Consider the following 27,877-nt stretch of genomic DNA (forward strand, 5'->3'; position numbering starts at 1 on the left):
CTGAAATGCATATCCATCCACACCAATAAAACAACCTTCTTCCTCTGAAAGTGTTCCTGTGTGATATGTTCTCAACAGCAATATTGTGCTAAGAAAATACATATAATAGAGAACAACAAGCAACCAAGATTTAAGAATATTTCAATTTTGACATTGTACATCTTGCTAGCTAATAGAGATTATGAAAATGCGATTGAAGCTATTATTAGTTTCTTTTTTATTATCCAATTTCAAAGAGCAATGGTGTGATAAGTAGAAAAATAGATGAAACACGGAATACTAAATATTTGTACCTATACAGATAACCTTTTTAATTAATCTTCATCAATTCAGTGGCCCTGTGCTCCTTCCTTGCCACGTAACTGCTATTTATTTATGATTGACACCAGTTTAAAATTCAACTATATAAAATACAAACATTTTTCTAATGTAAGGGTACAGTTTAGGAAAATAGGCTGCCAAGGGATACACAAATCAAAAAAGATTGGGAACTGCTGCTTTAGGCAATTTCTTCCAACATGCCACTTTGTTCACATGTGCCCTAGATTTGCCATTCCTGGGCCCTTAGTCTCGAGTTTTTTGTGTTACAACTCCCAACGTGTTGAAGGTGTCACGTGGTACCATCTCTCACACTGATGTCAAATTGGTAGTCTCGCGTTCTAACTCGCATGCTTTCCCATCTCACCATGTGAATTGCTACTCGTGTTGAGTCAAGCATGTGAGATCGCTACACGAAAGTGAAAATGGCTGACGGATATGCAATTCTTATTGCTATCGAAGAGTTAGAAAGAGCCGAAAGACATTGTTTGAGAAGGCAACAAATTTTTCGACCACAAGTAGATGACATTTCTTTTCGTGTCAAGTTAATATTAATAAAAAATCTTAATTCATAATTGATAAAATTATATAGCAAATTTTTCCAAAAATAAAAAGAAGTATCTAATTCATCGAAAAAGAGTATTAAAATAATAGTAAATTATATGTATAAGTTATTAAAAGCATAGACACTATATTAAGATTATTTATTAATCAGAAGTGTTAAGTTCTGATTAATAAATAATCTTAATAGACAAAACAGTTTAAGAAATAGATCAAGGAAGAAAACTATATGAAGAAAGGATTAAATTTAAATACATTTTCCATTACATAAGGGATTTTTTAGCTCCAAGCACGCAATTAATTTTTCAACTAATTCTCTCCACAAAGCGAATTGTCTTTTTCTTGTAAATTTGTTGTTGAATTTTCCACTGTTCATTTTCTTATTATTTTCTACATATGTTACTAATATTTCTTTTTGTTCTTTGCTTATTTTTCAAAATAAAACATTGGAGATTTTCATTTTGTTTCTGCATACTATATTACTATAAGACAACTTTTAACTGTAGCACATATAAACTAATTTGCGTTGATTTGTTTACAATTTGTTACAGTTAAGTTGATTGGTTGAATCATTATAGTCGCAAACCTAGATGCATTGTAAATAATCCCATCATGCTTGATGACACACAACCAAGTGAGTATGACGTATTTCCGCTCGCCTCTTGAGTTTGCTTGAAGGGTCTAACTTGAGAGTACCAATTATATGAGTCATAGTAATATGAGTGAGTTCGATGACGTCAGTTCGAGTACAACACGAAAAACTCGAGACTAAGGGCCCTGAAGTAAACTGAAAAATAATTATTTCTTTTCACTTGTAATGTTTTATGTTAACTAATGTTAAAATTATGAAATTACTACTTACTAATGTTTTCACTAGTGATGTAACGAATATTTGGTTACTATTCAGTATTCGGCCTATTTTTTGCTATTCGGCTGAATACCAAATATTTAATTGCTATTCAGCCGAATACTGAATACCTAAAAACAGGAGTAAGAAATAACAAAAACACAGTAATTTTGGTATTTAGATTTAATGTTATCGGGTTAGTGTTATTTGTTTATATTTATTTTTAACTTATAACATGCACAAAATAAAAAAGAAAATAATATTAGTCACATGTATTTACAAAGATCAGCACACATACAGTACACACCTATTCGTTTGAGAATTGTCGCACATTTGAGGGTCTGACCCTGCCTATCCTTCTTTTTAAGCGCTCATCTTTGCTCTTCCCTTTCTCTTTCCTCTATTGCTCTAGTCCACATATGCCTATGCATACATCATAATACACGCTCACAATACTTTCAATTCGTTTCTTTTCTGTCGTAGATTTCCCATTTTACAATTACATAGCCTGGCGATAACGGAGAAAAGAGACAGATAGGATGTCGGTATAAGTTACAGTTATGATTTCACAGATTTGAGACAGCTTGGTAGCCCGAACGATCCCAGGATTTTGCCTGAGCACGCTAAGTGACTTTCATTAGCGTTCAGCTTTCCGAAGTCTGGGACAACAATTGTTTGGCATTGTGAGAGGCTGGACTTGAAAGGAAAATTTTATTCAAAAATTTTGTTCGGAAAGAAAAAGGATCACTACGGATATGATTATATATCCTTTCCCATGGAATCGAATGCGAAAATCGTCACTGGACGTGAAGAACGATTTTACCAAAAAAGGACAAGAATTGCGAGTGGGAGGACCCCCAAATAAAGGAGAAGGTCCGATGACTCGACAGAAGAGTTCGCCCGACGGAAGAGTTCGTCCGTCCTCTAAGGTTGGTCGTGTGTGTACACTCAGATAAACCTCACCACCTCGCGTTTCTCCAATAGCCAGTGATGTTTCTCCAATAGCCAGTGATCAAAAGCTTAACCGCAGATAGCCTATGAGCCCAAGTACCCACTAAGGACATGTCTCCACTGAAAAAGGACTCAAATCAGGATAGCGATCTTCAGGTAAATACCACGTGAACAATTGTAAACTCTTTCTCTCTTAAAGCATATGTGTAACTAGCTTAGGCTTATATAATCAATAAACGGGTATTATTTTCTATAATCAAATTGTAAAGTGCATTTCTTTGGACCAATTGATCTCCATCCCAAGTCCAACCGCCCACAGACACAACTGCTCGCACGTAAAGGCAAACATAGTGGTCTCTGTGTCTACCCAGAAGACACGGTGGTGTCAGTCCTGATAAATTAGTCATTGCAGTCTTCGCCGACACGATGTTGACCCTTCTGTCCTGTGGTGCCGAAGCATAGAGGAGGCCCTTTGGCATTGTCACAGCATTGACGGCCGCGAATTTCACGCCAATAAGCTGCACCAACTTGTTTGATTATGTTAAAATAAATACGAAATTGAGTTGATAACATATGATATGATATGTTTAAAAGTGTTAGGCTATGCCGTAAGGTTCGGCCTTCTAACACTTTTAAACATATCATATCATATGTTATCAACTCAATTTCGTATTTATTTTCACATTTTCACTTCATGGTCCTTCTCTGTTCTTTTTCCGTTATTTACACGTGTAGGTCATTTCATTGTTATCCACATTTGATATCATCATTTATCACATACTGCCATGATGCTCTTGTCTGTCCGCTACAACTGTCAAGAATTAACGTGATTGGCAAAGCGTAGTGACAGTGGGCCAATGGAGAGCAGGTCCTTGCCATAATGCAGTTTACATGCCAATTTTCGTATGTGTGTTAATTAAGCCGAATAGTTCAGCCGAATATTCGGCTATTCAGCCATGCTCCTGGCCAAATATTCGGTATTCGGCCTGAGGCCGAATATACTATTCGTTGCAACACTAGTTTCCACTGATTTGTCAGAACCATAAGACATTAAATAAAGATATTAATTTTATAATGCCATCTGACCTTATCAGCAAAAGATGTACTGATGCAATATTACATGTAATATCAAATTCTTCTCCAAAAATGTTACTTGTAATAACATTAATATTTTAATTTTTGTATGTTTTAAATATACATAATAAAGAATAAAATTTCAGATATATAAATCAAATGCAGATATTCAGGGTTATTCATAAGTCTACAAAACATTTTAAAAATCCATCACTCATAAAATGCATAAGATATTGCATCTTAGTAAGAGAAATAAAGATTATTTTGTCCTTTATTATAGATTCTCAGACTTTACACAGTGGCAGACATTTCAAAAATACTCCATTTTATTCCATGAACACATGAGCAAGTCAGTTAATAAATCTCTCAGTTGTGGCAATATGGTTGAAAAGTTCTGTGAGACTCGTAGGGAATGGGGCATAGAGAAGTATCTTCCAAGAATTCCCAGGAGAAAAAGTTTCATGAGGTTAGATTTGGTGACCAGGGTTCCCATTGTATAAAAGCCATATCATGGAGACCTGTGCATTCTATCCAGTATTGTGGCTACTTGTCATATAATCATCATAGTTTTCATTAAGCTGTGGCATTAGCCTGTTTTCCAATATGTCTCAGTATGCTATCCTTGTGAAAGTGGTTTCTGCAAAGAAAAATGGCTCATATATTTTGACCATTGAGATTGTGCAGAAGAAATTATAGAAAAATTACAGTTTTTTTGTTCTTTTGGTATGTAAATTACAACTATATGATGCATAGTTTAGTGATTTTTTAAAATGTTTCACAAACTTATGAATAATTTTGTATAACAACTAAGATGAATCCATTTAAAAAGTATTAATTTTGACAAAATTTGTTTTGTTTTAGAATTACTTTTTAAAAACTTTATATTTGCATAACAAAAGTATAAATTTCTTCAAAGGTTAATTTGAGGAAGTGTAAAAAAATTTCAAATGTTGCATGAATGCAGTTTTGGCCAAAAATGTATTAAAGATTATCATCAAATATGCACAATTATATGTATGAAGTTGTCAATAGTTTTTTAATCTAAAATTATGATAGTTTTGTAAGAATTAGCAATTAATTCAAATAACTTAATAGAAATAATGCATATTAAAATGAATTAAGTAAAATTTAATATCAAAAGCATAAAATTCTATATTAAAACCAAACTCATTATCAAATATTTATATTATATTTTATTTTTTTTTAATAAGGTACAAACTTTGTTGCAGCAGATGCAAGATAAATTTCAAGTGATGTCAGATCAAATTCTTGCTAGAAATATCCTTTTTATTAATCTAGTTAAATTATTTAAATTTATATATGTTTAAAACTATTATATATTTAAGTTATTAAAAGTTATCTAATATTATGTAACAATTATCCTACTTATTTAAGGAAATATCTCAGATATAAAATTCAATTCAACTTTCTGTTTCAAGAACAAAAATTTTTTAAATTTCAAGAATGAAAGTGCTTTTGGATATCATGCCAATCTTCCAAACTTAGAGAAGTTTTTCATCTTAGGACAGACATGAACTGAAAAATCTTGAATTTATGAAAAGTTTTTAAAAACATTTGTTTTGGAGACAACTATTAGATTGAAATTTAATGAAAACATTAGACTAAAATCTAACAATTTGTGTTTATTAGATTCTTATAAAGTAACACACGTTTAAAAAAGTGTATATATATATATATACACTTTATATATATATATATAATTTTTAAGCAAACAGCCATAAAATTGTAGAAAATGGCTTGTTTTGACAGTACAGTGAACATCCAATTCAGTAGAAAGGTGATTTGTATGCATGAAGATAACATCACAGGTGATGTGTGGGCATGCAAAATGTGTGCAAATCAGCATGTGCAGTGCAAGACTACAATAAGAAGGTGGCTTTGATTCCATACTATATGTATTCTATTCATTTTTGGCTAGTATGCTTTATTCATCTTTTAAGTACAAAATACTATGTCTATATTCTGAATATCATGTCTCCCAAGTGATTTCTTGCAGAGTTATGGCAAAAAAACAATCATTGCTTAAGTTTTGCACAGCAGTATATATATACATACATAAAATGATCCAAGTGACAAAAATGCATTGGTTCATAACAGACCTACAGAAATTGTAAATTAGTGCATTTTTATCATTTTAGAACTTTTTCTTTAAAATGCAAATATGCTTTTCAGACAGCATTTTTGTTTATTAAAATTCTAATATAATTAAGAATGTTACAAAAATCTTTACAATTACTTTATTTTTTTTGTAAAATTTTTATTTATTTTATTTTTGCTTCTGGCATTAGTTGAAAGCAAATTTTAATTCCATTATAGAATACACAATTTTATCAAACTAGAAAAAATTGTGTATTCTAAATTTATATATTTCAACAATTTAATTTAACACACAGTTGTAGATATGTTATCACTAAATATCTAGAAGTAAAAGCTTAATTTTTTTGGTTTATTCTTTTGCTAGATTTTAATCATTGTGACTAACTTGGATGAAAGATAGACAGTTAGACCTTCATCCTGTGGTAAAATTAATTATTATTCCATTAATTTTAGAATTAGTAACGATGTATAAAACTTGAAGTAGCAAATAAATTCTGAGTGGCTATATTTACTAATAAAAATTATGAGAGATAATTAATATTCTTACTATTTCTAATTACCACCAATAAATTAATTTTATGTGCCTGTGTCTTAATTTCTTTAACATTTCATACTAGATGATATGGGTCATCGCATAGATGATCTCGAAAAGAACATTGCTGATCTGATGACACAAGGAGGTATTGAAGACAGCGATAAGTGATTTGATAATTTTAGCTAATTGTTTTTAAAATCTTAATGTATTAATATTTATATTAAACAAACTCCTTTGTAAGGATACAGTTTATCTAGCAAACAGAAAAAACAAATGAAAAAAATGTTTCATGTCCACATTATTGATAAATTTTAAACATATTTATGAGAAATTACTTTTGATAAATCGTAAAAATCTAAACACTTTCATATACAATAACCAAAACTCTGTCACTCAATCAGCTGATTTGCTGATATGCATATCATTTTCCTAAATTAGGATTGTTCCATTTAATGAGAAAATATTAATTTTTTTGAGCATTTTCTTTATATAATTATACAAAAGAAAAGTATTAAAATAACGAAAATATTTTTAATTTGCTACATTCAATATTTGCCTATATACATTATATGTCATTTTGTATTTTGAATATAAATTTAAGAAATTTAACATTGTCTGATTAAAAAAAAAATTGATGTCTAATTGTTTTATATGCTTAAAAATTTAAGCATATTGTAAGCTACAGTTTCTGTGATAATAGCTTTCATGTTGTATTTACTGATCTTATTAAATATCAATATTATGACTGTTCATAATAAGCATGTAGATAATAGTTTATACTTAAAATAATTGATATTTAATATTATATATATGTTCAATTTTATTGCAATACTGATTAGGTTAAATCAGAATGATTTGTAATTTATTTTGTTTTTCATTTGAAATAAATTTATGAAGAAAGTGTGCTTTATTAATTTGAATAATATTAAAGAAAATAAATTTGTTTCATGTAAATATAATACTGTAGTAGAAACGTTTTCTTAAATATAAATTAGATGTCTCCTTTAAATATTCAGATATTGAAGAAAAATTAATATACAGTATTTGTTTACATTATAAAAATTTTGATTTAATAATACAGTAATTAGAAGCAAATAAAACAGAAATAAAAATGTCGAAAGGAGTTAGTAATGGTAATAAACCACATTCCTGCCTAACTACGTACAGTAGAATGATTGGGGAATTTATATACTCGATATACGGTCTTAAAGTGAATGGCAAGCTCTTCAGTACAATTTGCTTTGCAGATGACAGCCCTCACAGCAGAAAATAATCTGCAATATCCTCTAAACAAAGTGAATGATCTTTTAAAAGAAGAATTCAGCATGAAAAAAGAAAAAGACAAAAATACTGAAGTGTACAAAAGATGCTAAACAATTTAACATTCAACATAAACATATAAAAAATTACGATGCAGGAAGAAAAGTCTACCTGCCATTCAGGATTTTAATTCGGATCCAACTTTTATCTTTGTCTGTCCCCTCTCATCATATGATCAAACTGGTAATGGCAAAATATAAAGATCGCCCATGTCTCGCGTTGCCATGTATAAATAAACCAAACCAATCGACATAAAATATACTAAATTCAAACATAACAGGCTGAAATTTTTTTTATATTAATAGAAATAAAAATTGTTAAGTAATTCAGGGGGGGTCCGTCCGATATGCTAGTCCCCGTCCCTCACCACTCGGCTGCCCCATTGTGGTCTTGGCCGAACCCACAATGGGTTGATAAAAGAGGCCCTCTTAGTGCCCACAGGGCGGGGGTGAAAGCCTTGAGATGCATTTCCTTACTATTGTGGACGATAAGTCGTGCACACAAGGAAGTTCTGAATCGCTTTAATGGCCTACAGAACATCCATCTGCCATGTGCATACAGTAGGCCGGATATTACACAGCAATATTATTTACCTATCATGGAGTTTGCAGAACATAATCATTTTTCATTTCTTAAAGTTGTCATTTAATATCATTTCCCCTCCACGATAATTTATTTTATAATGTATTCCAAATATAATTATTTATATCCCGGATACAGATCATATTTTTCTTCGAAATTCTAGGATAAGCTAAAGATCGGAAAATAACTCTTAATCTTTACGTAAAAATCTATTTAATTTCAGCTCATGACGAACGCTGACGATAGAGCGACGTCACTACTTTGTCGACAAGACAAATTCAGTCTTAATTCATACAATGAGCGTAGATAAGATTTAGAAGTGTGTATCGTGATGAGCATCGTGGTGAGAAATACAATTCTGCACAAATATCCACGATTTTTTTTTTTGACTTTTTTGCATTCAGAGGTTTCAAAACGTGTAGATTTGCAAGAAACTCGGAGGGTCAAATTTGACACGATTCCAATACTTTGTTATGTATACATAACAGCTGAGAAATTGAAATTTGATTGATGGGATAGGACAACGTAATGCATGGGGCAATCGGCCGAGGGAGACTGCTTCTCGGGAGAACTTTGTAGAAAATTGGCCTCTATTTGGATATTTTCATTATATATAACAGAGCCGAGAAAGCAAAAATAGATCCGAATTGTCAAATTACAAGTAAGACAAAATGTGATAGGAGTCCCATCCGCTCCCCTATTAAAAATTTTGGCGTAAAAAAAGCAATGGGCGCAATTTCTCTTCCTAGTTATACTACTGACTGTGTTTCCTTGTTTGAGAGGAACACTCAGAAGTGAAAATTCCCTAGGCTCAAACGAAGTAAGGATGCCTTTACGTTTTTTTTTTTTTTTTACTTCCTATACATTGTGCTTTTACTTCCTTCATTTTAATGTAATAATCTAGTTACCTGTAGGAGCCCTAATATATATTTTGCCCAAAGCTTCCGTTACTTTTTAGGCCAGCGGCCGCCAACCGGTGGTCCGTGAAGAAATTTGGACATTGATCAACTCAAGATTACGCGAAGTATTACGAAAGAAATGCAAAATGCTTGGTTTGCTTTTTCTCACTCGGGTTTTTATTCGAATCTAAAACCAAACACAAAATGACTGTTATCAATAAATAATAATGTTAATAAATCAATAAATAATGTTGTATGATTGTTCTTCGTAAAAAAGAGCCAAGAATCCATAAACTTATTTCAAACAAGCAGCAACAAACTTCATACTAATCTATGTATAATCCAGATGGGTTGATGATGATGATAAGCGCAGAGCCCAAACGGTTAGGATTTGAAGGTTGAAATTTGGTATACAGGGTACATCACGAGAATGTAAACTAAGAAGGAATTTTTCGAAATTCCCAAACGCAAAAAACTGCATCTGCGCTTGTAAATCTTGCACATCGCTTTCTCTTAACACTTCCATTGTTAACACTTCCGGGGGGAAAGTGTTAAGAGAAAGCGATGTGCAAGATGCATTACAGGCGCAGATGCAGTTTTTTGCGAGAAAGCGAACATATTTTTAGACCCATCTAAAAATTTTCTAATTAGTCTGGAAACAGGAGGACCTAATTTCTGCATTTTGTAAAAACGGATAAGATTGGTTATAATGTAATAATCTTAATCTTCGCTATCGTTACTTTTTGCCCGAACAACGCCGGTCTTATCTGCTAGTTTGTTATAATTAAACAAATGGATTTCATATTAATAAAGTAAAATGAAACTTATGATTATTGTATAGATGTTTGTATCGTTTAAAAAAGTCATGATAGTAGTCCGTGGGATTCAAAATTATGAGTTTAGTGGTCCGTGAGGTCAGAAAGGTTAGCAACCTCTACTCTAGGCTGTTCTGTAGATTGGATAAGGAATTATTTTGTTAAAATCTGAATATTTAAGGACAGCATCTAATGAACTGGAAAAAATACTGAATAATTTTGTATTTGTGGAAAATGCAAGAAAATGTATTGATATGTATATAGTCTATATATATGTATTGATATAGGGTGAGTCAAAAATCCCTTGTATCCTTTTTTATTCCAAAAGCATTAAAGATAGGCTATATTAATTTTGTTAATGTAGTTACATAGGAAGTAATGTATGGACAACCAGACCTTTTTTGTTGATCACGTAAATCATTTTAAAAGTCCTTTATGTTGTATAACCAACAGAGATTTCGAGGTCACGTAAAACAAAATCAGTTTAATGTGTTGCGTTGTTTTTGTAACATCTAAATTTAAATATGAACTCTCTAGCTGAGACCAGCGATTAGTGATTGAAGTTTTAATATTGGAATATTGCTCACAGAGAAAAACTAAATTTGGTGAAGTATTTTGAAACCTTACACGTTTTTGTTCTGTGGATTGGGTGATGTATCAAAATATTATACAAAATTGTGCAAAATTTTATTTTCAAAAATTAATTTTGGAGGAAGTAGATTGGTTTTAGGAATCATTTAATTTCATCATAAAAGAAAAAAGAAACAAATCATTCTCATAAATATAGCAAATACGATAAGTACTTTATAAATAGAAACAGTATAATCTATCTTTGGAAACGTGCATTATTCTGTTGATTTGGCAATCTTATTCTTTCCAACTGCGATTGATGATAACATACGATATTAATACTATTATTAATTGATATTACTTCAGGAAAATGGATTACTCGTGTAAAATTCATTTTTTAAGGAATAATCTCAAAAATATTTATAAATGTTAAAATACAGTAATTATAAAAAGCATTATTATTTAAATAAGCTAGCGGAGAAGATCTGATATCGGTTCAGTTTTAATAATGGAAACTACTAAAGTTGACAATGATGCGCGAGATAAAGGTTGGGCATGGGTAATTGTTTTTGCATGTTTTATATCTAGTTTTACTACAATGGGATTCTCAAAGTCCAGAAGTGTATTTTATGAAGCTTTCAAGAGGAATTTGGGATTTACTAGCGAAGAAGCTGCTTGGCCTTACAGTTTAATGTCCACGTTCATTCATTTATCAGGTAAAAAAACGAGTGTAATATTATATTTCACATACATTAACTTGTTTAATATAAGCAGGTATATTGGACATGCATCGAATCATTGATGATATTAATTAACATAGTATCATCGTGTAAATAAGTTATAATAAATTTAATTTTCAATTTTTTTCTTTGAGGATTTTACTGGATCTAATCATGCCATTTGTAAATCTAATTTTTAAAATATTGTTACTAATACAAATGTAATTAGTTATCGTGTTCAACACTTTTAGCCATGTTAAAGGTATTATTGGAATTGTTAAATTGCGCGATGAAAATGGTGCTTGAGCCACAAGAAGTGATATATCGAGTCTTATTTTCGCTGGGTTGAAAGCATACAATAGGAGAGAGAGCTGTAAGCCAGCCACAGGCTAATCAATATGATTGCTTTTGATGAGACTTCACAGGTGATTTTTATAATCACGAGACTGTTTTTCGACGATCTTGCCCCTTGTCACTCGTGTCATAGTTATAAAGAACCGATGAACATTTCGTTTATCCTTCTATGAACTGTCACTAAGTAGTTTGTAAAATGGTGACCATCAGCGATAACTATTTGTTGATGTTATCTTTGGCTGCTTTTATTTCTTGTCTATTTGGCAGAAATTTAATAAATAAACAAAAACAAAAACGGGGACCTGATAGAGAATAAATTTGCCGCCGTGATATGTTGCCTACAGTACTGTACAGTACAGTACATAACTTTGATAATTTCAATAAAATCAATAAAACAATTTATTATAAAAATAAACTTGCCATTACTGAAATAAAACAAAGTTCACAGCACAAACAGTTGCAAGACTTCTTTGTGGCCTACGGTGCATGTTCCTTTCTTGCAAACTTTCAAATGCGCACGAGTGTCGCAGATTGTCTTCCAAAAAATCCAACTTCTTGGATACCAGTCATATTCGTCAACGTCATACTCTTTGACGGAAAGTAGACGATCCCTTCGACCGCCTATTTTCCATCGAAGAGTATGACGTAAGCCGGATGGCCAAGCGGTCAAGGTGAAAACCTATCGCTCTGGGGACCCGGGTCAAAAAAGCCCCAGGAATTTTTCAGGTGTTGATCCATCCGGATATGTCGGGCCCCGTTCCTCACCTCTTGTTCGCCCTATTGTGGACGAACTTATAATGGGTTTGCTAAAAGAGGCTCTTTTAGTATCCACAGGGCGGAGAGTAAAACACAAGAGTATGACATATAATGAAGTCGAGTCGATGACCGGGCGATCAATGGTCGACCCTGCAATGTTCAAATGAATTTCGTTCGACGTCACTTCAATCAGTTTGCTTCAATATCGCTTAGTTTGTGCTGGGCTTTAATTAAAGTTGCAAGTCCAGCGGGTAGAATTAATTTAAATAATCCAGCAACGAGTTGCGTAACATTCCCAACTGTTACGAGATTTTAATTGAAAAAAAGTTTTATATTATTAATCACAATAAATAAAGTTGTGTATTGCGCTATCTATTAGAAGATTTTATTATAAACTACTTTTTATATTATTAATAATTATAAAATGGCAAAAAGCTTAATTTTAAAGGTAGGGACGAGTTTTATATGAAAAAGAAACATTGCAATTGCTAATAAGTAAAATCCTCATCAAGTTTTACCTTTCCTATTGCTGCGGATATAGTCGGATATAGTGGACAGCTATGGATACTATCATATTACTATTGCAACACTGAGAACTCGAAAACAATTCTCCACGTGGTGCTGAGTAGCAAAAAGAAAAGTTATTATTATTCATATAATAAATATCGAAATATGTACAGTCGACTTCCTATAACACTGTTGATAATTCCGTTTTATATGAATTCCATGTTGTACGAGTCACTTAGATTTTACAAATACGTGTGCCGGGCTGTGAACGGCTTACATATTTGTAAAATCTAAGTGACTCGTACAACATGGAATTCATNATGATTATTAATATATATATATATTATGATTATTAATATTATTATTGTATTATTAAGTATCAATAACGCAAAAATGTGATAGTAACTTATTAATGTCATGATTATAAAAAATTGAATGAAATTTATGTTTTTATATAAAGTTCATATATTATAATACTTTATTTACATTCACGAGATTGTATAAATACATACAATATAATTATTTCATTAAATTTCGAAGAAGTATCGTTATTATTAGTACATATTGATAGCGGCCGGATGGCCGAGCGGTCAAGGTGGCAGCCTACCGCTCTGGGGGACCCGGGTTCGAATCCGAACGGGTCGAAAAATCCCCAGGAATTTTTCGGGGGGTGGTCCGTTCGGATATGTCGGTCCCTCACCACCCGGCAGCCCCATTGTGGACCTGGCTGAACCCATAATGGGCTTGCAAAAAATGAGGCCCTCTTAGTGCCCACAGGGCGGATGAACCCATAATGGGCTTGCAAAAAATGAGACCCTCTTAGTGCCCACAGGGCGGAAAGAGTTAAAAAAAAAGTACAAATTGATAATGAATTAAGCCTATTATTCATTATCATAGAAGATAAATTATCATTGAGCACAATAAATGAAGGGAAGGTCTGGAAAAAACAAAAAAAAATGTATGAAAATAAATGTGTACGAAGCTCAATATCAAATACGCTGTTTTGTTAATTAAAAGCATAAATCACACTTCGCGATCGCATTTAATTATTTAAATTTTGATACATTATATAGGTCTAATGTTTTCTCCACTGATGTATTACGTTTCGATCAGGAAAATAGCAATCATTGGAAGTATTCTTGCAGCAACAGGAAGCATAGTATGCTACTTTTCTACAAATTTTCTCGTTATTCTCTTCGCTTTAGGTGTTATAAATGGTAAGTCAAGAAAAATTTCATTCAATTTTAAGAATTCATTTATATTGTAGTGTTTTATAGGTATGGGAATTGGCATATTTTATTCTTTTAATCCAGTCATCATCGGTATGTACTTTAATCGGTACAAAACTAGAGCAATGGGTATAGCAACTTGTGGTTCGTCTATTGGATCATTCGTGCTTGCTCCATTATCTTCTGTGCTAATCGAAAACTACGGTATCAAAGGCAGTTTTCTGATTTTCGGAGGAATTATACTTCAGTGTTTGCCAGCTGCCTGTCTTTATTATGAACCAAAAATGGCTACAGACACAGAAAATTCGCTCAAAAATGAATCGGATACGAACGATAAATTCAAAGTTATAAAAATAAGTTGGGATTTTTTTAAAAATCCATTATTTTTAATGATATCATTTACATTTTCTATCTATCACTTATATATGTCTATATTGTTGACCATTATACTAGATTTTACAGTAAAAACAGGAATAAATAAATTTAATGCAATTTTCTTTATACCTGCAAATGCTATTACTGATCTTATTGCACGACTTGCCGTCGGCTGGATTCTAGATCTTGGAATTATCAGTAAAGTTAAATTCGTTATAATATGTTTCTTCTGGTTGGGAGGTTTAACCTGTTCACTTCCATATTTATGGGAATATGTAGGATTCTTGATAATATTTTGTGCCATTGGAATTGGCTTTGGATGTCTTCGAGTAGAACAGCATATCCTCCTCACGGAATACGTAGACTTAACCAAGTTACCTGTTGCAATAGGATTTACGAATTTTATTATTGGATTTGTTTTATTTCTTCAAGTACCTATAATAGGTAAGTGTTTTAATTTATATATTAGATCATTTTTAAAATTAAAATATCAAAACATTAAAAATTGACGTTTAAAATTATGTTTCAGCGTATTTTGAAGAAATAAATCGATACGATTATCTTTTCTACTTACTTGCTTCCTTGTTATTCATTTCTGCATTTGTATGGATGTTGGAACCACTGATAAACAAATGCCAAAATAGAAATAACCAAGTTGTTCCGTAAACATTTAACATAAGTAATCGAATTTTTTCGACATTTGTGGAATTAGTATTATTGATTAATTATATGAAAAGTAAAATGTAAAGTTTATACGAAAAATATAAAAATTTATGAAAGAATAAAACTTTTACTTGTATGATCCTTTTCATTATTTTTTATTATAATAATACGTTTTTTTTTAATAATCAAAGAAAATGTTGTAAAGTTTGGATACTTCTGTATCAAGTGAAACGCGTGTTTTAATGGTAATGAAATAGCTGTGTGTGACTGTATCTACAAGTAATATATATGCTGTATATACAGAAAAACCTGTGTAAACCGGACTTGCCCGGTATCGAATATTTTTTCGGTTTGATAGGTTTCCGTCTTGAACAGGTTTTTAACATATTTTAACATTCCAAAGAATTCTTCCCACTTAGTTAAGGTTCTGTTTTGAACAGGTTATAGTGTATAATCAGAATATATCCCTATTTGATTATATCACAATATATCTTATTGTGTAATATTGTAATACAGTCGACCCCTCTATAAGATCATTGATTTTTCCGTTCTATCTGAATTACATGTTGTACGAGTCACTTAGATTTTACAAATATGTGAGCCATTCACAGTCCGGCACACGTATTTGTAAAATCTAAGTGACTCGTACAACATGTAATTCAGATAAAACGGAAAAATCAATGATCTTATAGGGGGGTCGACTGTATACAGTTGGCTCTGGTTTAGAACGGATGATACAATAAGAAAAATTAAGAAATTATGCTACAAGAGCTTTTAACAAACTATAACGTACAATTTAATTATTACGAATTATCAGATAAATGCAAAAGATGTCTCATAGAGAAATTCCAAGAGGATAAAGTAGTGGTAAAATAAATAGTAAACTGAAGAAGAACTGAAAGATGAGAGCGGATTAATCGATACAAATTTTAAGGTAGTACGAAAATATAGTCTGTGTTTTGCCTAAGTTTTCAAAAAGATTTTAAATAAGATTTTGTTTCACTTATAAATAAAAAGTTCTGTCTCAGAGACAAACGACCAATTTTTACACTAATTGTCTTGATTCCATTTCCTAGCTCCTATTATGGGTCTGGCCGAACCACCATGGGTAAGGAAAAAAAAATGTCCCTTTAGTGTTCAAAACACACAATTAAAGATATGAAAAAAGAAAATTTCGATTTCTGCAAGAATTTTTGCAAAACAATTAACAACAAAATTTTTAGTTTGACTTTTATTAATTTGAGTCGAAAAATTATTCATTTGATATTCATGTTTATTTAAATGGCGATCAAATAAATGTTAATAAATTTGAAGTGGCTAATATTTAAAAACAATTATATTGATAGCACATTATTTCAAAAAAGTACGTTCGTCGAATTGACCACTACCATTTGAGACAATATTGATTATAAAGCTTAACACTCTTATTAGATGCAATATTGAGAGGAAAAAAGTAAAATATTAAATATAATAGCAGATAAGCCCAGCGTTTCTAGGGCAAGAAATAAAACAAACATTAATATTATTAGATTATTTCGTTATTCTAATTCTTCTATTATATTATATTACAGTATTTGATTTATATAACTACAAAGGTTATTCTTACGTAAAGGTTTATCACACCGAGTGATCAATCTAACACATTTTAAAAATTCTTTAAATAGAGGAAGAAAGAATTTTAAAAATGTGTTAGATTGGTCACTTGGTGTGATAAACCCTTACGTAAGTAACGTAAAATCAAATGCTATAATATAATATATTATAGCATTTGATTTATATATACCGTATACCGTATATACTCGTGTCAAAGTCGAATTTTTTAGACCATTTCTTCAGGTCAAATTTATGGGGTCGATTATTACATGGACATTTTTGAGGGGCTGAAATTCAAGCTAGAAATCAAAGTACCGAATCAGTAGCAGAAGCCCAACTGATCTCTAAACAAAAAAAAAAAAAAAACAATATTTAAATTCGCCATCCTGGAAAACCATCTAAAACATATTTTGTGCTGGCCGGTAACCTTATATTATGTAATTTTCCTATTCGAATATCACCATACCGCTGGTACGATAGAAAGATGGAACTGTTACAGAAAAGACTCGAAGTTAATTCGATCAAAAGTAGTCGTTGACTTCTTCCCGGAAGAGAGGACGGTCAACGACTATTAATTAATACTGATCTACTATTAATATTTCAAAAGTAATTCGTATTGGATAGGTTGTGATGGCCGCTTGTGATCGAAATTGCTAACCTTAACGTTCGAAAGACTTCATACGACTTGTTTAAATAAAATAAAATCTTGTAAAAATGCAAGAATAATTGCTTTTATGTGATAATAAAGTCATCAAATTGTATATACTACGTGGAAAGTGTGTTCTCGTAAATATTGCGTTTATAAAGAAATTATTAGAATTAGTTTGGATTATTTGGTTACTTCAACGTGACACTTGAACAATCTGCCGAGGGGATGCATCCCGGGGAGATTTTTATGTGAAGTTGGTCCCTATTTAGATGTTACAAACGTGAAGAAAACCCGGAAAACTCCACGTGGTCAGCCCGTTATCCATGCCCAAACTCACGACCGACTACCAGTGTTTAATGATTTTTGAAAATCTGAAGAGGAACTTACCAGCAAAGAATTCCAAAGTGAGGGCCATAAGTCATATCTAATTTTATTTTGTGGTTGTATTGAAATTTTTCAGGGAATTTATATCATATATTTAGCTAGAAGATGAAACTGCTAAATAAAATATATTTCACTGACATCAATAATCAAACCATCTCATTTATAAAACATTTTATTAATGAGTTTAATTAGTTACTTTAAAAAATTAATTTAAATTATACAGAAAGTATTTTTATATATCAAATTATATTTGAGAATTGTAAAAGGATACAAGAATTAATTTTTGATTTTTAAAGTATGATAAAAGAATAAAATTACAGTATTGTAAGCCGAAGCGAAAGATTATGTTTACATTTTTAAACATGAATATTGAAACTTTATCTCATTTTGTGAAATTTAAAGTAATAACTGACCAATAAGATCATCAGACAGCAGTTAGTTCGTTCAATTTAGTGTTCCTGTCTTCCCAGGTTTGTATGAAGTATTATTTCTTTGATAGGAATTATTTTTATTAAATAATTATGTAGATGTTTTTTATAAGTTGTTCGAAATATTTAAAGTATTTATAAGTCTCTAGAACAGAGTGGAGAATAGATTAAATTAGTATCTTATATTTGACCCGCGCAGAGAATTTACGATTCTTAAATTATAAAAATCGTGTGATATTGTTACAAAACTTGATTTTTTTAAAGTCAGAAGAATGGAAAATATTATTATAATATCTTTTAATTATCGAGTTGGCCCATTTGGATTTTTATATTTTGGAACTTCTGATGCTCCGGGAAATGCTGGAATGTTCGACATGATTGAATCATTAAAATGGATTCGTAATAATATAAAAAGTTTTGGTGGTGATCCTAACAGAATCACCTTATTTGGTGAAAGTGCAGGAGCTGTGGCTGTCANTAAAGTCAGAAGAATGGAAAATATTATTATAATATTAATTTAAATATACGACTAGTCGTGGCGGTATAGCATTAGCCTACAGCTTTAGAGGATCTGGGATCGATCTGGACAGAGAATCCTAGGAATTTTTCATGGTGGATATGTCGGGCGCCATCCTTCATCACCCGGTTTCTTCCATTATGGGCTTGGATGAACGGCAGAGCCTGTAAAAAAAACCCTTTTAGTACCCACAGGATGGAAAGAATTAAAAATGATTGAAATTATTTTAAAACTTTTTATTTAATGCAGTAGTTTTTAAATGGGGAATCAATTAGTTAAGTTTAATTTTAAACATTTGGCATTATTTTTAAATTTAATAAGATTAGAAAGTTTTGATAAACCACAATTTAACTAACCAAAAATGAATGAAGTTTTAGAAAATTAAGACTGAACTAAATGTAAAAAAAACCCTTTTAGTACCCACAGGATGGAAAGAATTAAAAATGATTGAAATTATTTTAAAACTTTTTATTTAATGCAGTAGTTTTTAAATGGGGAATCAATTAGTTAAGTTTAATTTTAAACATTTGGCATTATTTTTANAACAGAGTTAATTATTTGTTAATTATCTGCTACTTTTTACTACAAATTTAACGTTATTTTTCTACCAAAATAGAGATTTTATAACAGAAATAAAGAGCGATCGAAATTTAACTTTTTAGCAAGCCAATTTAGATTATTTTGTTCTTTACAGGTATCAGTAATTATTTTGGATGATATAGGAATCAATACTAACAATTCCCTAGAGAGAGAAACTAGTTTTGAGCAATATTTCTGCATTGTCACTTCTCTTAAATCCTCCGAAAGCCTATTGGTTCTCATATACGATGAAGAATTCCATGTTCTCTATTGGCAGAATCTCATCCTATAGGGATTCAAAGAAACATCAACACGGAGCAATCATTTCAGATTTATTCCAATTTCCTTCTTCTTTTAATGGAACAATTTAATTAACTTTTAGAAAAAAAAAAACTTCGAAGCTAAAGAGACATTATACAAATATTTACAAAAGTTTGTTATAAAAATTTTTGCCATAACATTAAATAAACCGTCTTAAGCATTTATGTAGAAAGATGTCTAACTCCATTAGAGTATTTTATCACTGCAGACTATTGTAGATTAAAAGTTAATTAGATAATTCTTCACTATATCTATAATTTACATAGAGATAGATAATTATTTATTTGAAATTTATATAAGGAATTTAGTTATCGATAAAAAAAATAATAACTGTAATTCTACTAAAATTCAAAGATTATTAAAAAAAGTAAATTATCAATAGTGGACTAAAAGGCAATCAATTAAAATCTAGATAATTATTTATTTGAAATTAATATAAGGAATTTAGTTATCGATAAAAAAAATAATAACTGTAATTCTACTAAAATTCAAAGATTATTAAACAGTGTAAAAAAATTATCGTAATTTACTAAACAAGGAAAAGCACTTTAACCTGTATTCTGTAGCCGGATCTTTGATCTTTGCTAGTTTGGATCAATTGTTACGTCACTATCTATAAACAACCATTTTAAATATTGTCTATTCAGTCTTATAAAATGTCTTCTATAATAATATTAAATTACTACAAAACATATATTTATCTATAAACCAATTATTCTAAATGAAATAAAATTAATTGTTAATTGGTTTATTTACTGATTTAAAAGAAACAAATACAAAATGAGAGAAGATTGTAAGACTTGCAGCAGGGATCAGTGAAGGAATCGAATTTAATTTTTAATTAATAAAATTGTATTTATAGATAGACATCTGTAATGTAAGATTCGCAATTGCGCAGCTTAGTGAACTTTTAAATTACAAAAGGCTTGTTTCGTTTATAAAAGAAAACGTATAGTTGTGTCGAATTCTCGTATGTCGAGTAGCCTACTCTTCAGAGTCACACTATTTTCTAATTAGATTCAGTAATTAATTAATGTACAGTGTGTCTTATATGTTATGCAAAAAAACTACTAAAGCTATCGATGATATTGCGTTACAAAATTTTCTTTTTGTTTCAAAGATCCGGATATAAACTTTTTGTATCGTCTTTTTCGTGAGTAATTGTCGTCAGAAATTATTTCCCAAATTTTCGTTTAGGTTGGCCGAATTTTACGCACGAGATTTTGTCATAAAAAACAAAATTAAAGCCGGTTATACAGTAATAATACGCTGTAGTTTTGTGTAAACAATTCAAATATCTCGTCATTTACAATTACTATTAAATTTTTTATAGAACTGTATTATAAAGTTCATCAATTATATAATTGTTAAACATTACATTTCCTACAATAAATGAATGTATAAATATATTATTTAACTAATGTTAAATGTGTAAAGTTTAGAACTCAAATTACCTAATTAATAGTGATCAGGTACAGTACATAAAGAATGTAAATGGTTCATTTATTGAACTGTAGAGAACAATAATAATGGCGATTATGTAGTCTGTTTATATAGTAGGCTACTGTATAGAATTATTTTCAAGTTTTTGCTTATTGAAATACCATTAATATTTTTACACAACTAATATAACTGCTATAAAATAAGGAATATATAAACAATCATATAGTTTTGATTAATTCGTAAATATTTTGTTTAAAACTACACAGGATAAATGTTCAGACAAGTTAAAACTAATAATCCATTCTTATAATAGAAAAAGCTTCTGTAACATTTCTTAAAAAATATATCGTATCAGAATTAAGATATAATTTAAATCTATTTTATTTTTTATAACTTAAGAATCATGTTATACAGAGTGATTATAATTAAACTGTAGGTGTTCAGGCTTCTCGGTAGAAAGAACTGTTGGACAAATCTCAAATTGTTCTGAGTATTTGGTTTCGATATTCGGAGAACAATTTTACTAACAAAATTCAGCCTCTACTATCGCCCTTAATGTCTGCTTAATGTGCATATTAGATACTTTTCTAATGAACTTTGGATATAAAAGAATTTTAGTAAAGTTCTTCGCAATTCTTCGACAGCTGAAAGTAACAGTTACAGTGCTTACTTTGCCTGATAGTATGTTATTTGTTAAATCAACGAAACTGCAATCCACATTTGTAATTAAAATAAAATTATCGTACTTTGTTTCTTAACTCCCGAAATTCATTAAAAAACATACATAGTATATATATTAAGGGAGACAGCAGCGCCAAAATCTTCCCTAGATGCTAAATTTTAAAGTAAATTTTTTCCTCGATAATCGAAACCGCATACTCAGGACAATATATGTACCAAACTTAACTGAGAATTACCGAGTAATTCTTTCTACAGAGAGCTTCGAACACTTACTATTTAATCGTGATTACCCTGTACATTATGATTCGTACTATAAATCTGGAGAACATCTCCCAAGAAATTTTTCATGGGTGGTCTGTCCCGGATATATTGAGCCTCCTCTTCCACCATCCCGCTGCCCAATTGAGTCTGGCCGAATCAACAATGAATTATTCTCATGGTTGGTTCTACCTCTTAGTGCTTGTAGGGCAAAAAAAAAGTTAAAAATAAAAATAATAAATGTATAAAACTTAAGAGTTTAGTGTATTTAAGTTTTTCTTGCTTATGAAATAAATTTTTGAAAGATTAATAGATATCGAATAACTGAATAATTCTATCTACAAAATCATGAAAACATGTTAATATCCTCCGTTGATTTTAGCAGGTTTTCTGGTTTTCCGTATCAAGATAAAAATAATATCAGTATGTATTAATAAAAGATCGCCTCCCATTTCATTCCCGTTCACGAACCTATTATTTCATGGAATGCATATCATAAAATGGAAAATTTGGAAAAGAGACAACCCTGTAACTCAATTATTTGAAAGGTTTACTAAATACACCGAATTTCCGGTTACCCGTGCATCGTCAAAATATTAGCATTATTGTAAAGTGGCAAAGTATCTTAAACAACATCCACCTCCCTCAACCGTCAATTCTAAGAGATGGAAATGAGGTGAAATGTTAACCCAAAATGCTACTTTGCAGTAGGCAAAGTTAGTGCTATAAACAAGCAGATTTGAAGAAATTATCCTACTTGTCCTAAAACTAAAATACAATAGGCTAATTTAGAAAAAAATGTAAGAATTATACATAAAAATATAAAATTTAAATTTCATTTTAACGCAGTTGAACTCTACATGTACTGTTCATGTACTGTAGTTCATTTAACACTTCTAAATACTTTTTTTATAATTTAATTGGATTATCCGTGTATTACGGTTTTCCGTGCATACCCATGCGCTAATTAGCAAGGATAATCGGGAGTTCGGTTTATTACGTATTGTACAGTACATATAATTCTTCACTAATTGATAGCTATTGCTTATTTAAAATTATTTTATTGGATGATAATATTAAAATTTACAAAATTTTATTTGAAAACAATATAATAAACTCTTTAAGCGAAAATAAGAACAACTTATCAAGATTTAAAATTTAAGTTAATGAAAACTTTTCACAAAGTTTACAAATATGGCAAATTACACCAGATTAATTTTTGTTTTGAAATCAAAGCCAAAATACACTGTATTACACAATGTCATAGCATTACACATTCTTTTTATCACTCACGAGAGCCGGTATTACAATGGAATACCGGCACTTGAGCCACCAAGATACGAGGTCCCTAGCCTTAGTCATAAACAAAAAAAAGTTATATCGTTAATTAGTGCTAATTAATAAAAAAATTTTAAATGTTTATAATGATGTTATTATTGTAAATATCTGCATGCATGAGCATCCTCAGAGAGGACAAACAGGGCACTTGTCCTCATTTCGGATCAAGCAAAAAATTCTACAAATTATAATCGTAAAAGGGATTGAGCTATGTAACCTTACACCCTCGATCACGAGATGCTTTGATGCAATACTGTTTTCTATAACCTACTTGTGAAATAAACCCCAAAAATAATTAAATAAAAATTTATTAATGTAATTGTTTGTCCCTCAGCTTTGCCCCTAAAAAATTTTCTGCGGGCGCCCATATATATATGGGTTTTTGTGTATGATAATATACATACATATATAGACAATGTGTAGGGGGTGCCAAAATTTCTTTGTCTAGGGGAGTCAGATACTCTTCTGTCGATCTTGATAGTAGAAAACGACAAACCGTTTTGAGATTCGCCGAAAAGAAGTAAGGATACTTAGCAAACTATTACTTCCAGGCATTTACTTCTTCGATCTTCTATTTAACCGCTAATAAGAACGTAAACGCTGTTGAACATTAGTTAAGATGGCAGCCTACCACTCTGAAGAACCCGAGACCAAGTTCGGACATGTCGAAAAAACCCCAAGAATTTTTTGTAGGTTGTCCGTTAGGTTATGTTGTATCCCATCTCTAACCACTGGGCCGCTCCATTGTAAGCCTGACTGAACACTTAATGGACTTTCTAAAAAAGGCTTTTTAGTGCCCATAGGGAGGAAATAGTTAAAAATATATATTAATCTAAATATATAAAATTACTTGTCCTGACTGAGTTACTGATTGATTTATCATCGCCCAGAGCAAACCGCTGAACCTAAAGAGGTGAAATTTGGTACACAGTTAGGGTACGTCATTAAAACGCACACTAAGAAGGGATTTTTCGAAATTCCCCCGCGGGGGGAGAGGTAGAGCATTGTCTTAACCGGAAGAATGGCTTCTACTGTACTATTTTAGATGCGATTTTCTGTTTTTATCTGCGTTTTAGTAGGGTACGCCATGGCAATGCACACTAAGAAGGGATTTTTCGAAATTCCCCCGCGGGCGGGAGAGGGAGAGCATTTAGTCTTCATCGAGTACTTAGGTGTATTAAATTAATAACATTTCAGACATTGTTATAAGTATTTTTATCTATATCGATTTTAAAAATGTTCGAACCGTTTTAAATTCGAATTTGTTATTGCACATTGGTTCGATTATAGAACGATTGTAAACGTTCCAGAATATTGATCAAATTGAAAATAGTTCGTTTGATTCTCGGCAATTTTCATCATTCTCAGCGGTAGGTGTTATATAACAATTACTATGGTTGTTGAAATACTGAATATAAATGGGGTTTGCTTGCAAAATCCGCGCGGGCAAAGTCACTGGTAACAGCTAGTAATAGTATATTTATATGTGCGTGTATGTAATTTAATTTTTATGATTTATTGATAAATTTATTCTGATTAATTAAATTTATTATTGTATTTTTTACAGCACTGATTCACCACTAAAAGAATTAAACTTCATTCAAATGTGCAATATGTGGTTTCTACCACCAAAAATGTTATTTTTACTGTTTGTTATTCATAAAGTATTAGCACAACGAGTAATCGAAACTGCATTAGGTAAAATCGAAGGAAAGACAATTTCTACCCCCCAGGGAAAGAAAATAGATGTTTTCTATGGTATTCCATATGCACAGCCTCCTATCGGAAATCTGAGATTTCGTTATCCTGTACCAATTTCTCCGTGGAACGGTACATTGAAAGCTGATGTAAAACCACATTCTTGTTGGCAAACTTTGGATACGGTATTCGGTAAATTTGAAGGATCGGATATGTGGAATGCTAATACAGACATGAATGAAGATTGCTTGAAACTTAACATCTGGATACCACATCCTTATCCAACTTCCTCGGCAGTTTTAGTATGGATTTATGGAGGCGGATTTTATTCAGGAACATCCACATTGGATGTATACAATGGTGAAATTTTAGCTGCAGAGGGAGATATTATTATAATATCTTTTAATTATCGAGTTGGCCCATTTGGATTTTTATATTTTGGAACTTCTGATGCTCCGGGAAATGCTGGAATGTTCGACATGATTGAATCATTAAAATGGATTCGTAATAATATAAAAAGTTTTGGTGGTGATCCTAACAGAATCACCTTATTTGGTGAAAGTGCAGGAGCTGTGGCTGTCAATTTACTTCAACTGTCTTGTCATAGCCGACATCTGTTTCAAAATGCTATTTTACAAAGCGGGTCAGCATCATCATCATGGGCTGTTGCAAGTCCCGTTAGAATGAAAGATATCGGATTTAAATTTGCATCATCTTTGAAATGTCATAGAAACAAAAACAAACTTACAGAATTGGTACAGTGTTTACGAAATAAAACTGCTTCACAGATTCTTGAAGTGGTTCTTGATGTCCAAGAACTAGTAGAATTTGCATTCGTTCCTGTAATTGATGGAGATTTTTTAGAGAAAACTCCGTTAGAATATATATCAAGTGGTGATTTTAAGGAAGGACCAATACTTGCTGGAATTAACGCAGAAGAAGGCTCTTATTTCCTAATTTATTCATTTGGTGAATTATTGCCGATGAAAGATGAAGTTACGCTTTCAAAAGAACAATTTCTTAGCCTTTTACCTAAAATTCGTCACAGTTTTGATAACATTACCGAAATACTTGAATTTAAATACAAGAATGAATCTAATACTTATGTGGACGCGTTAGATAAATTAGTCGGAGATTTATACTTTACCTGTCCAGTAAATGAGTTAATGAATGGCTTTGCAAACGCTAATTTATCCAATTTATATATGTATCTCTTCACACATAGATCATCTAAAAATCCTTGGCCAAAATGGATGGGAGTCATGCACGGCGATGAAATTCCTTATGTTTTTGGACAGCCTTTTTTGAATGAAAATTACACAGATGAAGAAAAAGATTTGAGTCTTGCAATGATAAAATATTGGAGTAATTTTGCTAAAACAGGGTAAGTATTATACAATACTTTTTGCTCTATTATTGGTGACCTGTAATAACCAAATTCTGGGATGACCGAATAGCAGAAGCGGTAAAGGCCTGGCTTTCTTTGTCACCTGATTTCGAGTTAAGATAAAAATCTCGGAAAATATTGGTAGTTTGACTCATATAGATATGTTAGGCAGCTACTGCATTGCAGGCCTGGCCAAACCTATTATATGTATGAAGAGAGAGCTTAGTACCCGCAGGATACCAGTAGTAAAATATAAAAGAGACAACCGCGAAATAATTTTATAAAAAAATCAAGAATTTAAAAATATAATTATTATTTTGAACTTTCCGCCCTGTGGGCACTAAGAGGGCCTCTTTTCGCAAGCCCATTATGGGTTTGGCCAGGCTTACAATAGGGAGTGATAGAGAACGGGGTCGACATATCCGGATGGACCACCACCGGAAAAATTCCTGGGGTTTGTCGACCCGTCCGGATTTGATCCCGGATCACCCAGAGCGGTAGGTTTTCACCTTGACCGCTCTGCCATCCGGTCATCATAACTACTCTGATTCAGTAGGTGCAGAACTTACGAACATCTCTGTATTTAAAATGAGAATAATAGTTAATTATCAAAATATTGTAGAATATATCACTTAAAGGAATTTTCATTCATTGTATAACTTTTTTTTTCATCAGGAATGTAAATTCACCGCAAAAAATAGAAGTAAATTGGCCTTCATATAAAATACCCGATAAAAAATATCTAACATTAGGTCCTGGACGTACGGTCGGGGAAAAATGGAGAGAATCATTTTGTGATTTCTTGAAGACCATATAAACTGTTTAATGATTTTATATCAATATTAAGCATAGTACTTATAAATTTTTGTATTATTAACTTTATATAATTACAAATATTAATCAATAAATAAAATTGTATAAAGTTTGATTTCTAATAATAACTTTATAAATTGTTGTGATATAGAAAATGCAAATAAAGAAAAATCTCTTTCAGTAGCATTTTATTATTAAAAATATAAATAAATAAATCGAAAATTAATAAAATCCACTTATTCGGGAATATAGTTTGTCATATTTTGCTTAATTTTTGTTAAAATGAATTAACTTATTGATAATTTTACAATTTTTTTCCCACTGACTAAAAATTGATTTTTTTTTACAACTATTTCCGCCCTGTGGGTACTAAGAGGACCTCCATTAGCAAGTTCATTACGGGTTCGGCCAGGCCCACAATAGGGCGGGCAAACAGCGAGGAACGAGGCCCGACATATCCGGATGGGAACACCTGAAAAACTCCTGAAAAACTCCTGGGGATTTTTCAACCCGTCCGGGTTCGATTCTGGATACTTTACTCAACAAAAATATAATTAATGTAAAAAATAGAATTGTCGGTATGATTACATAGTCG

The 27,877-nt window shown here is 31.2% G+C and overlaps 2 protein-coding genes across 2 annotated transcripts; both read left to right on the plus strand.

Annotated features, from left to right (window-relative positions):
* The first annotated feature begins 11,153 nt into the window (after positions 1 to 11,153).
* Positions 11,154 to 15,196, plus strand: LOC111639060 (monocarboxylate transporter 2-like). Its single transcript, XM_023384833.1, has 4 exons — positions 11,154 to 11,306; positions 14,000 to 14,143; positions 14,204 to 14,974; positions 15,060 to 15,196. The coding sequence occupies exons 1-4, from the start codon at positions 11,189 to 11,191 to the stop codon at positions 15,194 to 15,196; spliced, it is 1,170 nt and encodes a 389-aa protein (XP_023240601.1). The 5' UTR covers positions 11,154 to 11,188.
* Positions 15,197 to 18,154: 2,958 nt separating this feature from the next.
* On the plus strand, positions 18,155 to 27,348 carry LOC111639053 (acetylcholinesterase-like). The gene is made up of 3 exons (XM_023384824.1): positions 18,155 to 18,289; positions 24,952 to 26,466; positions 27,145 to 27,348. The coding sequence occupies exons 2-3, from the start codon at positions 24,989 to 24,991 to the stop codon at positions 27,284 to 27,286; spliced, it is 1,620 nt and encodes a 539-aa protein (XP_023240592.1). The 5' UTR covers positions 18,155 to 18,289; positions 24,952 to 24,988; the 3' UTR covers positions 27,287 to 27,348.
* Positions 27,349 to 27,877: the final 529 nt, after the last annotated feature.

This window comes from Centruroides sculpturatus, unplaced genomic scaffold, assembly GCF_000671375.1.
Source record: "Centruroides sculpturatus isolate CEXI.00-Female unplaced genomic scaffold, Cexi_2.0 scaffold1300, whole genome shotgun sequence".
Lineage (NCBI taxonomy): Eukaryota > Metazoa > Arthropoda > Arachnida > Scorpiones > Buthidae > Centruroides > Centruroides sculpturatus.